We start from the raw sequence: 15,700 nt of genomic DNA on the forward strand, positions 1-15,700 counted from the left end.
TAGCGCTTAGCACAATGCCTGGCACAAACAGTAGGTAACCGAGTTTGAATGAATGAACATACTATCAACTGGTTTCTTTCTATCCCTCTTTCCAAGGGAAAACATTCAGGAATTTGTATTAAACTAATCAGTATGAGTAGCTGCCTTCCCTACTGTCCTTTACCTAAAGTGTTTAATAAGATATTTGGATTTACAAAAGTGTTTGAAACTAAAAACCTCGGTGGAAGGACTAAATAATTTATTTTTAAGACAATTTGAACTTCCATTTTGTTAAATTGTTCTTAATTATTACTTATTAATAACTTCTTCTTTGAGTTTCTCTGCAAGCAGTCTCCTCTTTAGTAATGTTTGCTTCTCCTCTGCTGTCATTTCTGCTTTCTCTGTCATTTCCTGAAAAACAGAAAAAAATTGGCTACAGTATGAAATAGGATCATTTGTCTAAAATTCCCAACATACTGCCTCAAATGAACGAAAATCAGGGGCACTTTCTTGTGGGGTGGAGGGAGAGACAGACATAGACTAGGTTTCCTAAATCTATTCTTCATAAAGTCTCTTCTTGGAGAAGCCCTCTTGGAAGTGGGGGCTGGGGTACTAATGCTGCTCTATGATAAAACATTTCAGAATGCTCAGGTGAAACAGACCACAAAGAAGAGCAAGTAAAGAAACAGCATAAGAAAAAAATGTATAATGACACCGCTCTTATTTTCTGCCTCAAAAAATCCTTATCACAACAATTTCACTTCCTAGAAAAGACTTAGCAGCTACTGCACTAGGAGGTGGTTAATAGGAATGGGTCTGCAAGCAAAATTTACTAGAGGCTTTCTTGCACATATTCTGATTTTGAGAGTTCCACTACCAATTTGTAAATCTTGACATATTAAGGCTAGCCATACCTCTACCTCCCCAGTGGGTTTTCCTTTCTGCTCCGTATTTTGTATCTGCTTAGTCCTCATATCCTTTCTCATGGACATCAACTTATCTCTCTTCTGCTTGAGATAGTGTTCTCGTTGCCGAAGTTCTTCTGTTCCAAGTACTGATAAACTCTGGGTCAAGTAAGAAAAGGAGCTATCTAAATTCAAGTCCATTTATTAAGTAGCACAGATGCCCACTGACTGATTCAATTCGAAGTTTGATTTCCTTGTCATTTTGCTTATAGTTCTTAAAAGTGATGTCTTTTACTTACTGCTATTGGTCCTTCAATGCTCGCATGCTCTAAGCCAGGAATCTTCAGGCCTTTTTGTGGCAGGGAGGAAGTTTCAGACCTTTCCACTTTTCTTCCCAAAGGTTCTATTGACTGATTAGCAAAATGCACTTTAACTTCTGGCAATAAGTAGACAATAAGACCAATTAGATTATTATGAGAAATATTAAGTATTAGGCTAGGCTTACCAAAATGAGCTAATGTTAATAATACTTGTTTTTCCTCATATTCAGTCAACATATATTCAATGCCTATATTGTGCCAGCCACTGGGTAAGAACAGTAAACATCACATCTCTACCCTTAAGGAGCCTGGAACTATAGTTTCTCACCTACATCTCAACAAGTACCACGTTCCTGCTGTTTGTACAGTACTATAGCTACAAAAAGGTAAAATCCTTGTCTAAAGATTAGAACTACACTATAATATAATACAAGATTGCCACATAAGCCAAATAAACAGTATACTAATTCCTTACTACAATGTAATTGGTTTCCAAACTTTTGCTTGCATGTAAAAAGTCACCCTACATTTTCAGAACAATTAATGTAAAACTATAATTTTTTGTATTGCAAGAGTGTGTGCCAGTAATGTCAATAATTTTTGTTTATAATTATGTATTGAAGATAACTATAAACCTGCCAGTGCATTATGAAAATGTAAAGATTTCTAAAGCAAGCAGAACTTGGAAGCACATATAAACATGAGCAGTAAATACTTTCCAGCCATTTGGTGACCGTGCCAACCAAGAGAGAGGTTAACATTCTAATTACTCCTCTGAGCCATTTATTATTATAAGGTGATTGTTTTTAAAAAGATAAAACATTTTCAGTGTAAACACATGGGCTATGAAAGAAAGCACAGTGAGACAAGCAAAGACATTAAAATGATGCTAAGATCTAAAAGCATGATGGGAAAACGTGGCACACATGTCTCTAAATGATTGAAATTTTTGCCACACCTGGTTGATTCTGCCAGTTAAAAAACAAAACAAAACAAAACAAAAAAACACCTTGCCAGCATACATACTAAAACAGAAAACAGAATTTTGTCTGTTCAAGAAACTTGACAGCAGACCACTGCTCTAGCAGTGACCAGACTGACTACAGTGCCAGAGACGTTGGAGGAAGAAAAGCTCTCCAGGCCCTTGGACAATAGGGGAAATCTCCATGGAAGAGACAAGCTGGAACCAGCACGCCAAGCCAACCTAGACAGGGAGCTATATAACTAACAAATAAAGATAGAGGTAAAACACTGCTGTTGTTACTGATAGCGATGTTAGCAGAGGTAGGCTTAGCCCTCAATGGACTCACAGAACTGGAGAAGGGACAGTTCAAATAATTCCTGGGGAACCCATACATATAAGCATATATATTCCACTCATGTTCTTTCTCTGGACAGTTCTTGCCTTGGGTTAATTATGAACAGACATATATTCTCAGACCTAGAAAGGAAAGTACTTGAAGCCAAAATACTTAGCTTCTCTAATTTCTAGGAAGGGAAGATCGGACAGCCAGAAAACCTAAAGAAAGATCATCTCATCTCTGGCAACTCTGCATCAATCTGAGAAAAGATACTATCAATTGCTAGCAGGAATGAGGGAAAGACAGGCAAAAGGACAAAACAGGAGCTCAAACAACTTCATGATTCTTCCAAACTCAGGTCTTCATACCGGGCTTCCATCACTTTGTATGAAGTGATTCTCTGAAATATCAGATATGCCCATTTAAAAAAATAATTTTAAAAACTGAAATCATTACTTTTGAAATTATCTACCATTTATGCTGTGCCATTAATATGTATAACTGAATCATATGTGGTTTGAAATCAAGTTTTCTATAGCTTCACTTAGATAAGAAAGCAGACAAAGCAAATTTATTCAAATTAGGTTAGACACAAGATTTAAATAGTATATGTACTTAGGTGTATATAAAACAAAGTTAATTTGGGTCAGCAAACTAGAGCATAGACAAACCTAAAGCAGGGGCTTTCATGGATATAATTAAAATGAGGATACTTCTACTTACAATCTGTAGCATATATATAAAAAAGAAATAAATGGTTTGACTTGGTACAAAGAAAGAAGCAAAGTAACTTCACATATCTGCTTCTGGTTCAATATACTCTTATTGTTTTGTCAAATAAGTATCTACCTCCTTAAAATTAATGGTGCTTTCAGTAAACTAGGAATGGAGGGGAACTTCCTCAACTGCATAAAGAGTATCTACAAAAAACTCTAAAACCTAACACAATACTTAACAGTGACAAATTAGAAGGTTTCTCACTAAGATCAGAAACAAAGCAAAAATGTCCTCTCTCACCGTTCTGATTCAGCATCATACTAGAAGTCCTACCTAATCCAGTAGGACAAGAAAAAGAAATAAAATGTACACTGGGAAGGAATAAATAAAAATGTCTTTATTTGCAGAATACATGATCATCTATGTAGAAAATGCAAACGAACTGACAGAAAAACTGAAATGAATAATTATATAGCAAGGTTACAGGATACAAATTAATAAACAAGAGTTTATCACTTTCCTTTATACTAGAGTAATGAATAAATGGAATTTAAAATTAAAAATACCATTTACATTAGCACAACACCCCTAAAAATGAAATACTTAGATATAAAATATAACAAAATATGCACAAGATCTATATGAGGAAAACTAGAAAATTCTAATGAATCAAAGAACCAAATAGATATTCCATGGTTTTTATTTTATTTTATTTTATTTTGAGATGAAGTTTCGCTCTTGTTGCCCAGGCTGGAGTGCAATGGCAGGATCTTGGCTCACTGCAACCTCTTCCTCCTGGGTTCAAGCGATTCTCCTGCCTCAGCCTCCCGAGTAGCTGGGATTATAGGAACCTGCCACCATGCCCAGCTAATTTTTTTTTATTTTTTGTAGAGATGGAGTTTCACCATGTTGGTCAGGCTGGTCTTGAACTCCTGACCTCAAGTAATCCACTGCCTCGGCCTCCCAAACTGCTGGGATTACATGTGTGAGCCACTGCTCCTGGCCTTTTTATTTTTTTTCTTTTTCTTTCTTTTTTGAGACAGGGTCTCACTCTGTCACCTAGGCTGGAGTGCAATGATTCGATCTCGATTCACTGCAATATCCACCTCCTGGGCTCAAGCAATTCTCCTGCCTCAGCCTCCCTGGAAGCTGGGACTACAGGCATGCACCACCATGCCTGGCTAATTTTTGTATTTTTTTTGTAGAGTCAAGGTTTCGCCAAATTGCCCAGGCTGGTTTTGAACTCCTGAGCTCAAACAGTCTTCCCGCCTTGGCCTCCCAAAATGCTAGGATTACAGGCATGAGCCACCATGCCTGGCCTATTCCATGTTTGTGGACAGGAAAACAATGTCAAGATGTCAGTTCTTCCCAACATGATCTACAGATTCAACACAATATCAATCAAAATTTCAGCAAGTTATTTTATGGATATTGACAAACAGATTCTAACATTTATATGGAGAGGCAAAAGACCCAGAATAGCCAACACAATATTGAAGAACAAAATTGGAGGACTGACACTACCCAACTTGAAGACTTCAAACTATAGTAATCAAGACAGTGTGGTATTTGCAAAAGAATGGAGAAATAGATCAATGGAACATAATAGAGAGCCCAGAAATAAACTCACATAAATATAATCAATTATCTTTGACAAAGGAGCAAAGGCAACACGATGACGAAAGGAAACTGGACATCTGAAAGAAAAAATATGAATCTAGACACAAACTTCACACCCTTCACAAAAAATAATTCAAAATAGATTACAGACCTAAATGTAAAATGTAAAACTGTAAAAATCCTAGATTACATACGAGAAAATTTAGGTGACCTTAGGTATGATGATGACTTTTTTGATACAACACCAAAGGCACACCCTATGAAAGACATAATTAATAAGCTGAACTTCATTAAAATTTCTGCTATATAAAAGACAGTATCAAGAGGATGGGAAGACAAGCCACAGACTGGAAGAAAATATTTTCAGAAGACAAAATCTGATAAAGGACTGTTATTCAAGATATACAAACACTTAAAATTCAACAATAAGAAAATGAACCCGATTAACAATAAGAAAACAAACAACCCAACAAATATAATGGGCCAAAGACCTCAACAGACACATCACCAAAGAAGATACACAGATGACAAACAAGCATATGAAAATATGCCCCACATCATGTCATCAGGGAAATGCAAATAAAACATCAATGAGATAGCACTACACACCTACTAGAATAGTCCAAATCTAGAACACTGACAACACCAAATGCTGGCAAGGATGCAACAAGAACTCTCATTCGCTGCTGTGGAAATGCAAAATGGTATAGCCGCTTTGGAAGACAGTTTGGCAGTTTCTTACAAAACTAAACATACTCTTACTGTAAGATATAACAATCATGCTCGTTGGTATTTACGCAAAGGAGCTGAAAGCTATGTCCACACAAAAACCTGCACATGGATGTTTATAGCAGCTTTATTCATAATTGTCAAAACTTGGAAGCAACCAAGATATTCTTCAGCAGATAAATGAATAAACAAGCCATGACACATCCAGACAATGGAATATTATTCAGCACTAAAAAGAAATGAGCTACCAAGCCATGACAAGACATGGAGAAATCTTAAATGGATTATTACTAAGTGAAAGAAGCCAATCTGAAAAGGCTACGTACTACTGTATGATTTCAACTACATGACATTCTAGAAAAGGCAAAACTCTGAAAACAGTAAAAGATCAGTGGTTGCCACGGGTTAGGAGGTGGGAAGGATGAATAGGCAGAGCACAGAGAATTTTTAGGGTAATGAAACCATATACTACATGATACTATAATGGTGAATGCATGTCATCATACATTTGTCAAAACCCACAGAATATATAATACCAAGAGTGAACCCTAATGTAAACTATGCTCTTTGGTTGGTAATGTTGTGTCAAGGAAAGTTCACCAACATAATAAATGTACTACTTTCGAGGGGGTCAAAAATGGGAGATGCTAGTCATGTACTGGGGCAGGGACTATATGGGGGAAATCTTGGCACCTTCTGCTCAATTTTACTGTGAACCTAAAACAGCTTAAATTAAGCATATTAAAAAAAGAAAGTTGTTCTCCAACTTCCATTAAAAAATTAATGGGTAAACATCACACTAATCTCAATTATAGAAGTTCTTCTCAACTAAGGTTTAGAAGAATATATTTGGTGTCAGAAGACAAAGGTAAGCCATAATTTCACCACTGAAGAGTTCGGTGATCTTGGTTGGACAAGTCACTCAGCTTCCTTGAATTTCTTTTAAAAAAAGAAGGGATGGGTACAGTGGCTTATGCCTGTAATCCCAGCGCTTTGGGAAGCTGAGGCAGGAGGATCACTTCAGGCTAGGAGTTTGAGAACAGCCTGGGCAACTCAGCAACACCCAACAAAAATAATTTTTTTAAAGAAGATAAGAGTAGCCAGGCACAGTGGCTCATGCCTGTAATCCCAGCACTTTGGGAGGCCGAGGCAAGCGGATCCCCTGAGGTTGGGAGTTCGAGACCAGCCTGACCAACATGGAGACCCCGTCTCTACTAAAAATATAAAATTAGCTGGGCGTGGTGGCACATGCCTGTAATTCCAGCTACTCGGGAGGCTGAGGCAGGAGAATCACTTGAACCCGGGAGGTGGAGGTTGCGGTGAGCCGAGATCACGTCATTGCACTCCAACCTGGGCAACAACAGCAAAACTCCGTCTCAAAAAATAAATAAATAAAAGAAAAACAAGGATTATAATATCTACCTCACAGAGTTATATTTTTTTTAACTGAGAAAAGGACGTTTATTTAAAACCACAGGAATCCATAATAAAATGAACTGAATTCATGACCATAATTTCTGTTTCAGAATTACTTGTTTTCTTATATAGAAAATCAGTTCATATTGAAAATAGATTTGCCACATGTTGAAAAGGTCATCCACTAATATTTCGTACAAGGATTCCTATCAATTTTGGTTTCAAAGATATGATTTCTGACCAAATATCTGAACAAAATGGCTACCTCTTATTTTCTAGCTGTACTTAATTCATTAGAAAAGAAATTTGATATTATCTTTTCAAGTTCAGCTTCTCACTCTCAAATACCATACAACTGTGAGCATGGAAGAGAATACCAAATGTTATGTGAACCTCTCTTGTAAGCTGCAGCCGTGCACAAAGGCCAGGTACTCCCTCAAGGAGTTTTGCTCTCTACTCTGGGTTTCAGACTTCACGTGGAAACTTGGGGACTACACACTCTCTTTCAGGTCAGCATCTCATCTGCAACCTCTTTAACCAAATTCACAAAGAACGTTAAATACCAAAGACATTCAATACTCCCTCCCAGGGCTTTTGAAGTTAAATAAGTATGAGAAGGTGGCACATTCTATATGGTGTTTATGTATTCACATTATTAGAGAAAGTTCAGTACACCTCAACCTTACCTGAGGGTGGGTGTGTTAAATGTTCAACATCCCCTTGGGAATTATTCATTATTGCAGCTTCACTGGAATGCACTGTGGGCTCTTCTGTTTTCGCCTCTGATAACTTCAGGATTCCATAATACAGTTTTAAAAAAACACACACAATTTAGATTCATTTTAACTAATTCACTACCTAAAGGATCCAAAGATATTATAGTTTTCTTTTTCTTTTTCTTTTGAGACAGAGTCTCACTCTGTCACCCAGACTGGAGTGCAGTAGTGCGATCTCGGCTCACTGCAACCTCTGGCTCCTGGATTTAAATGATTCTCATGCCTGAGCCACCTGAGTAGCTGGGATTACAGGTGTGCACTACAATGCTCGGCTAACTGTTGTATTTTTAGTAGACACGGGGTTTTGCCATGTTGCTGGTCTCGAATTTCTGGCCTCAAGTGATCCACCCACTTCGGCCTCTCAAAGTGCTGGGATTACAGGAGTGAGCCATCATGTCTGGCCTCTTTATAAAGTATACACTCTTATAAGAAAGTATATACTTTCGGTTAGGCACAGTGGCTCATGTCTGTAATCCCAGCATTTTGGGAGGCCAAGGCCAGCAGATCACCTGTGGTCAGGAGTTCAAGGCCAGCCTGGTCAACATGGTGAAAACCTGTCTCTACTAACAGTACAAAAATTAGGCAGGAGTGGTGGCAGACACCTATAATCCCAGCTACTTGGGAGGCTGAGGCACAAGAATTGCTTGAGCCCAGGAGGCAGAGGTTGCAGTGAGCTGAGATCACATCACTACACTCTAGCCTGGGCAATACGACAAGACTCAGTCTCAAAAAAAAAAAAAAAGGGTATATACTTTCTATATTAGGAAGTATAAAAAGTTGGCCAGGCACAGTGGCTCACGCCTATAGTCCCAACACTTTGGGAGGCTGAGGCAGGTGGATCACATGAGGTCAGGAGTTCAAGACTAGGTTGGATGACATGGTAAAACCCTACTGAAAGTCTCTACTGAAAGTCTCTACTGGTAAAAGTCTCTACTGAAAACACAAAAAAATCAGCTGGGCGTGGTGGTGCATGCCTGTAATCCCACCTACTTGGGAGGCTGAGGCAGAAGAATCACTTGAACCCAGGAGGCAGAAGTTGCAGTGAGCCGAGACTGTGCCACTGCACTCCAGCCCAGGTGACAGAGTGAGACTATGTCTCCAAAAAAAAAGAAAAAATGTATAAAAAGTTGTTCTGGCCGAGCATGGTGGCTCATGCCTGTAATCCCAGCATTTTGGGAGGCCAAGGCAGGCAGATCACAAGGTCAGGAGTTCAAGACCAGTCTGACCAACGTGGTAAAACCCTGTCTCTACTAAATATACAAAAATTAGCCAGGCGTGATGGCATGCGCCTGTAATCCCAGCTACTCTGGAGGCTGAGGCAGGAAAGTCACTTGAACCCAGGAGGTGGAGGTTGCAGTAAGCCAAGATCATACCACTGCACTAAAGCCTGGGTGACAGAACGAGACTCTGTCTCAAGAAGAAAAAATAAAAAATGTTGTTCTGTGAGTTACCAGGACAAAAATAAAGGGGAAAAAAGTATAAAAAGTTAAATACAAATGCTTAAACTTGCCAAAAAAAATGGCTACTCTTGCTTATATGCATGTCCTGTAAGATTAATTAGTACTGTGTTGTCTTTGTATGTACTATGTACAGTTAAGTATATACAGTACTATATAATATTCATGGTGGCTAGCAGTAATGCACAAAGTACACAGAATTATTGATATATTAATATTATTAGTCAATATTTACATTGTACTTAAAATTATGTAGTTCCACATAAGTATAAATTTTAATAGTAAGAACTAGGTGTAAATTTAATAAGAGATAATAGCAATAAAATACTTCTGTTATATGTTCTTTAGGCACCTGTTTCTTCCTCTTCCTTTCTTCTTCCTGGTCATATTCCTCTTTTGATTTTCTGAAATACACAAAAATAAAGTAAAAAGATAAATTTCCTTTTTTGGTCAAAGAACAAATATTCAACTCAGCAACATGCTAACCTAAGCTTACAATAAAAGGCACATTAGACACAAAGATGGAAGATAATCAAACTTTGCTCTAAAGTGGCTTATAGTCAACTGGGAAAGACATACATAGGCATACAGCATAATACAGTTAGTAACATAAAATACAGGTCTACCGATTCCTTCTAGAACTCTGAATGAACCCTAGCTGAACAAAGATCAACAGATTTGAAATCCTGAACCCAAATTTGAATGGCAAATCTCATTCATAAGGACTTCAATCTCCCTCTTTCGAGTGATCAATTACACCCCTCTTGATAAGAGCCAGTACACCCCTCTCGATAAAATGTCATTGTTCCAGTGGCATCTGAGCTATCATCTGAGCCCATCAACTTTTGTAAACTGCTGAGACAGTCTGATTTTGGAAAGTAACCAAGTTCAACTGTTATACATGTTCATAACTAAGTTCTATTACTTACACAGTGGTACATACCCTCAAAAGCTCTTGGAAAATAAAATCTGAAAATACAGTGCTGACCAGTTTTCAGGCCACCAATCAACCAACACAACCAGTCCAAATCAAAACTTTACCAGTCCTCTGAACCAAACACCCTTACCTCTCAAACCTGTAAACTCAAAGCATTCTGTGTTGTCTCAGGCTCCCATTTGCCCCTGCCATCCAAAGAGGGATCTGGCAAGAAAGGGTTGAGTTCACCTGCATATCTGCCACCCTCTCCATAATCACTCAAACCCCCTGAAATTCAGCACTGTGTCCTGAAGCTCCTGCCACAGTTTCCCACCAGGCCCATCGGTGGATCCTCTCTTCTGCTTCGGAGGTGGGACAAAGTACCTAAGTGGGGGGAACTGTAGGATGCTAGAAGATGGTCATGTGTGGTAGTAGAGTTGGAGAAGAAGTGACCCCAAAGGCCAAGGCCATAGTCTGCAGGTGACACTGTGATTACAGGCATCCTTTTGCCCTAAACCTAACATATTCTCACAGGAGATTTAAAAATTAGGAGCTACTACTGCTCCTTCCTTCCAAAATTCCCGTAAAGGTCAGGGCACAACAGGCCCAAAAGAAAAATAAATGTCCATTAACATTTCTTAGTTGTGTGTGGACCCCCTTAGTGGTCTGCATACTCCTTGTCAGGCATTTGGCTGAGAATCATGTAACTGGGGAAACAAAGAGACCAGCAAGATACTCATCTGGGATAGACCCCTCTCACTGTTCTCCCTCCCTTGAAGGTTACTATCACCAAGTCAGCTATTCAATCTGTGGAGTCTGGATGCCCAGCCTCCTACTATGTGACACCTAGAATATGCCACCTCCATAGTGAGATCCAGAAGCCATGGAGTAAGCTGTTTAGCTCAAGTCATTACACCTCTCTCCAGAGATCAGGCTAGGTCTACCGCAACTTTTTCCCACTGGTGGCTACTTTCCTATTCCTATGATGGGGGTGTAAAAAGACCCTCTCATTTGGGCTGATCTGGTATAAGTTACCTGAAAATAACTTTTTCTGTCATTAAGAAATATATTCACAGTCATAAAATGATAAATCATTTTGATAGTCTTCAGTAGAGAATTTAGCAATTTTATTAGTTCATATTTATTGGGCAAAAAGCTTATGTACAGATCATATAATAATGATTCATTTTAAAAATAATTGAAGAATGGTACCTAAGAACTTCCCTCAGGATTTTCATCTCTTCCTGTTCAAGGTCACTGACCACATCAGAGCCATCGGTTAAGCAGTCAGGTAATACACCTGTTCAAAACCAAAGACCACATGGAATAGTATCAACTCAATTGAAAACATATATTTCTCACTGTTCTAGTTCCTTAGGTACAAGTTACCTTTAGATCTATCACTGTAACATCCTAAGCTATTATCTTTTTAACTATCATCCATTTTATATTTATTCATTTATTTTGAGACAGAGTCTCTTTCTGTCGCCCAGGCTGGAGTGCAGTGGCACGATCTGGGCTCACTGCAACCTCTGCCTCCCGGGTTTAAGCGATTTTCCTGCCTCAGCCTCCGGAGTAGCTGGGATTACAGCTGCCCGTCACCATGCCTGGCTAATTTTTAGTAGAGATGGGGTTTCACCATGTTGGCAGGCTGGTCTCGAACTCCTGACCTCAAGTCATCTGCCCCCTCGGCCTACCAAAGTGCTGGGATTACAGGCATGAGCCACTGCTCCCAGCCATTTTTTTTTTTTTTTTTGAGATGGAGTCTTGCTCTGTCACCCAGGCTGGAGTGCAGTGACATGATCTCCGCTCACTGCAAGCTCTGCCTCCCAGGTTCACACCATTCTCCTGCCATAGCCTCCCAAGTAGCTGGGATTACAGGCGCCCACCACCATGCCCTCCTAATTTTTTGTATTTTTAGTAAAGGCGGGGTTTCACCATGTTAGCCAGGATGGTCTCGATCTCCTGACCTCGTGATCCGCCCGCCTCGGCCTCCCAAAGTGTTGGGATTACAGGAGTGCGCCACCACGCCTGGCCCACTCCCAGCCATTTTTAACTATCATCTTTTAAGCCTTTTCCTATTTTACAGAATAAGCCCCACCAAAAACCCCACACTTTTAACTAGAAATATCTCTTAGTAATTATTTTATTGGCAATTAAAAGTAACAATGTATGGCAACAAAAAGTTAATATGTTTTTCTCTTCCATAATCATATAGTGTCTAAGAATATACTATGGAAATCATTGAGTTAGGCTTAATGATGAAACTGCTCTCAAAGGTGTCCCTTAAATGAGAAGAGTCACAAAACAAAATATAATTTTGTTAATTGAAATAGCATTAGAAGTCTTCATTTATATTATAACAGATGCTATTGAAAAGGGCCCTGCTTACTATGTGTAATAAAACCATGGTGCTAAGCACTTTGGGGGGATACAAAGATGAATAAAACAATCTCTGCCCTTGAAGCTTCTGTTCAGATGTTGGTCTAATAATTATAAACCAGGGAAGTAGCAACTTCAGCCCAAGAAAATAAAAGGTAACTTAAAATATTGGTTTAATTTACTTCATTACTTTTATCTTCCTTCGAAGCAGATGGACTGGTAATAATTGTTCTGTTTGCATCTATAATTATTACATTCCACGACATTAGCAGAATGCTTCTTAATTTTTACCTTCCATTTCTTTATCCACATATGACTGTAGGATTTTGGATCCACTCTGAAGTAGCTTTATTACTCTAATCCTCCTGATGTTTAAACACATTTTTAAAAATTACATGTTTTATTCTGAGGTAAGTGCAATTGTAAGAAATAATGCAGAAGGCTGCCATGTACTGTTTACCCAGTTTCCCCAAGTGGTAACATCTAACAAAACTATAGTAGTACAATATCACAACCAGAAAACTGACTTAAATAATCCATTAATCTTAAGTGCATTTTTGCTCAGTCAAAAGATATAAAACTGTTATTCTCCTAATAATATTTCTGAGGAAAACTCAAAGTACTAAGAATAACACAACAGTATGAAGTAGTTAGAAACCATCAAAATAATACTCTCATTTGCAATTTCTCTAAATTATTTAATGAGATACCAAAAAGATAAAAAGAATCCAGAGAGCCTTTGAATTTTTCTCATCATTAGAACTATTTTCAAATTAGTCTGCAGTTTTGAGTATAATCGACATTAATCTAAGGTATCCAACCCTGGATCTTAGTTAGGCAACATTCTTTTTTTTTTTTTAGTTTTGAGACAGGGTCTTGCTCTGTTGCCCACGCTGGCATGCAGTGGTGCTATCATAGCTCACTGCAGCCTCAAACTTTTGGGCTTAAGCGATCCTCTTGCTTCAGCCTCTGAAAGCACTGGGACCATAGGAATGAGCCACCGTGCCCAGCCAGCAAAACTCTTAAGTACATGTATTAGAAATTCTGTAGCAGAAACTAAGTATTGGCTTATGTTTAAATGTAAGTAAAATGCCCCATGCTGTGGCCTGACAACAGTCATTATTCTACATAATTCCCCTCCGCCTTCCTTGCTAATAGGAGTCAGCTTTTGCAGAATTATCAGGCAGCTAACTACTTAGAGGCAGGGCCCTCCCCCATCCCAGGAAAGTGACTCCTAATTGGTTCAAGCCAATCATAATGGTCCCATTCCCCTTGCCAGATGGTTTAAGAAAGGCAAGTGACCCCCATCCTAATCAATAGGACTTGAGGGAAAAACTGGAGGGTTTCCATGAAATTGTTGTCTTGCTAACAAAAAGAGATGTAGAGGAGGAAATATTCCATTTCTTCATAAGACATTGTTGAGTCTGCATTCAATACAGCCAGAGTACAATCATAAGAGAAGATCCTGAGAATGGCAGAGTATAAAGATGCAAAGTGTCGGGGTCCTTGATTACATCACGGAGCCACTAAATTAACCAACCCCGAACCTGTCTTCCTTCTCTCCCTTCCTCTGGACTTCTTGTTCTGGGAGATCTTTTCTTCACTGGAGTGTTCTGTTACTGACAGCCTGAGGCATCCGCATGATACAAGATATGTATTTATTCCCTTTTTATTAAAATCTAGATGAGTTTCCAATAAAATTCCAAACTGAAAACTAAAGAATGCTATTGTCAAGTTCACTATTTCTTTTCCTGATCTCCTAAAAAAATCTGTTTACTAACATTCTTATTAAAATTATCTAACCCATAAGTCAGAATAAAGCATATTTTCAGGAAAATTCAGAGGAAAGGATTTTATAGAGCAAACCATAGTAGAAAGAGACTATTTTCCAAACTTATTTACATCAAAGTAATAGCACTGTGTCATGCATTCTTCAGGGTTAGGGTGGTGTTCTTCCCCTACCCACAGACAACAGTGCTATTAGCTGCTAGGGAAAGCATCTTGGGATTCTAGTAGATGATTATGATGGCGGCTGGCTCTAATAGTCTTTACTCACATCAGTCAAATGAGAAGGAAACTTCCCAAGAAGGGCCCTGCAAAATTCTCATGTTTGCCATGCAACAACGGAAGCCCTATTGTTGCATGTTTCAGGTCCTTAAGAGCCAATGATACACTGAACTATAGATCTCATATCTTCAAGAAACAATCAAAGGAAAGGTCCTGCTGCCAAACCATTAAAGAGGTTATGGGGCCACGGTAAAAAAATATCATGGCAATCTATCGAGCTAAGGAAGACATAGAAATTAAGGTGAGGTTACCACAGCAAGAAATGTGAAACAGACATGATAATCTGGGTTAGAAAGGAGATGGCACAATAACAAGTAGCATGGTTAGAAACTCAGCTGTTTGGAGTCCAGATGTTAAATGTAGCTCAGGTACACAATAAGGGAACAAGAGCAGGAAGAGCTAGAGAGAAAGTGAACTTAAGCACAGAGTCAGGGGAAAGATAAAGCCAACGAGGGTTAATAGGGCTTTGAATTCCATTTTCTCTTCCACATGATGCTGGTACAAGCTTATCTGTCTCTGCCCAGTGCCCTAGAACAGTGAGTGTTGGTGTGGTCCCAGGACCAGCAGCTTCAGCATCACCTGGGAACTTGTTTGTGTTAGTCCATTTTCATGCTGCCGATAAAGACATACCCGAGACTGGGCAATTTACACAGGAAAGAAGTTTAATGGGACTTACATTTCCACATGGCTGGGGAAGCCTCACAATCACGGGGGAAGATAAAGTGGAGCAACCACGTCTTATATGGATGGCAGCAGGCAAAGAGAGAGCTTGTGCAGGAAAACTCCCGTTTCCCAAAACCATCAGATCTCATGAGGTTTATTTACTATCACAAGAACAGCATGGAAAGACCTGCCCCCCAAATTCAATTACCTCCCACTGGGTCCCTCCCACAACACGTGGGAATTCAAAATGAGATATGGGTGGGGAAACAGCCAAACCATATCATTGTTAAAAATACAAACTATCGGCCGGGCGCAGTGGCTCAAGCCTGTAATCCCAGCACTTTGGGAGGCCGAGATGGGCGAATCACGAGGTCAGGAGATCGAGACCATCCTGGCTAACCCGGTGAAACCCCGTCTCTACTAAAAAATACAAAAAACCAGCCGGGCGAGGT

General features: G+C 39.1%; 1 protein-coding gene across 2 annotated transcripts in view; it reads right to left on the reverse strand.

The window, feature by feature from the left end:
* Window positions 1–220: 220 nt before the first annotated feature.
* Window positions 221–15,700, reverse strand: part of CFAP36 (cilia and flagella associated protein 36) — a 26,175-nt gene continuing 10,695 nt past the window's right edge. For both annotated transcript variants that reach the window (XM_011996507.1, XM_011996506.1), the window contains 6 exons: window positions 11,349–11,436; window positions 9,573–9,624; window positions 7,674–7,776; window positions 1,184–1,320; window positions 894–1,043; window positions 221–390 (listed from right to left, as the gene is read on the reverse strand). In XM_011996507.1, the coding sequence (XP_011851897.1) occupies window positions 289–390; window positions 894–1,043; window positions 1,184–1,320; window positions 7,674–7,776; window positions 9,573–9,624; window positions 11,349–11,436 (632 nt within the window). In that variant the 3' untranslated portion in view covers window positions 221–288. The remainder of the gene's footprint in view (window positions 391–893; window positions 1,044–1,183; window positions 1,321–7,673; window positions 7,777–9,572; window positions 9,625–11,348; window positions 11,437–15,700) is intronic.

The sequence above is a fragment of the Mandrillus leucophaeus genome, unplaced genomic scaffold (assembly GCF_000951045.1).
Source record: "Mandrillus leucophaeus isolate KB7577 unplaced genomic scaffold, Mleu.le_1.0 Scaffold518, whole genome shotgun sequence".
Taxonomy (NCBI): domain Eukaryota; kingdom Metazoa; phylum Chordata; class Mammalia; order Primates; family Cercopithecidae; genus Mandrillus; species Mandrillus leucophaeus.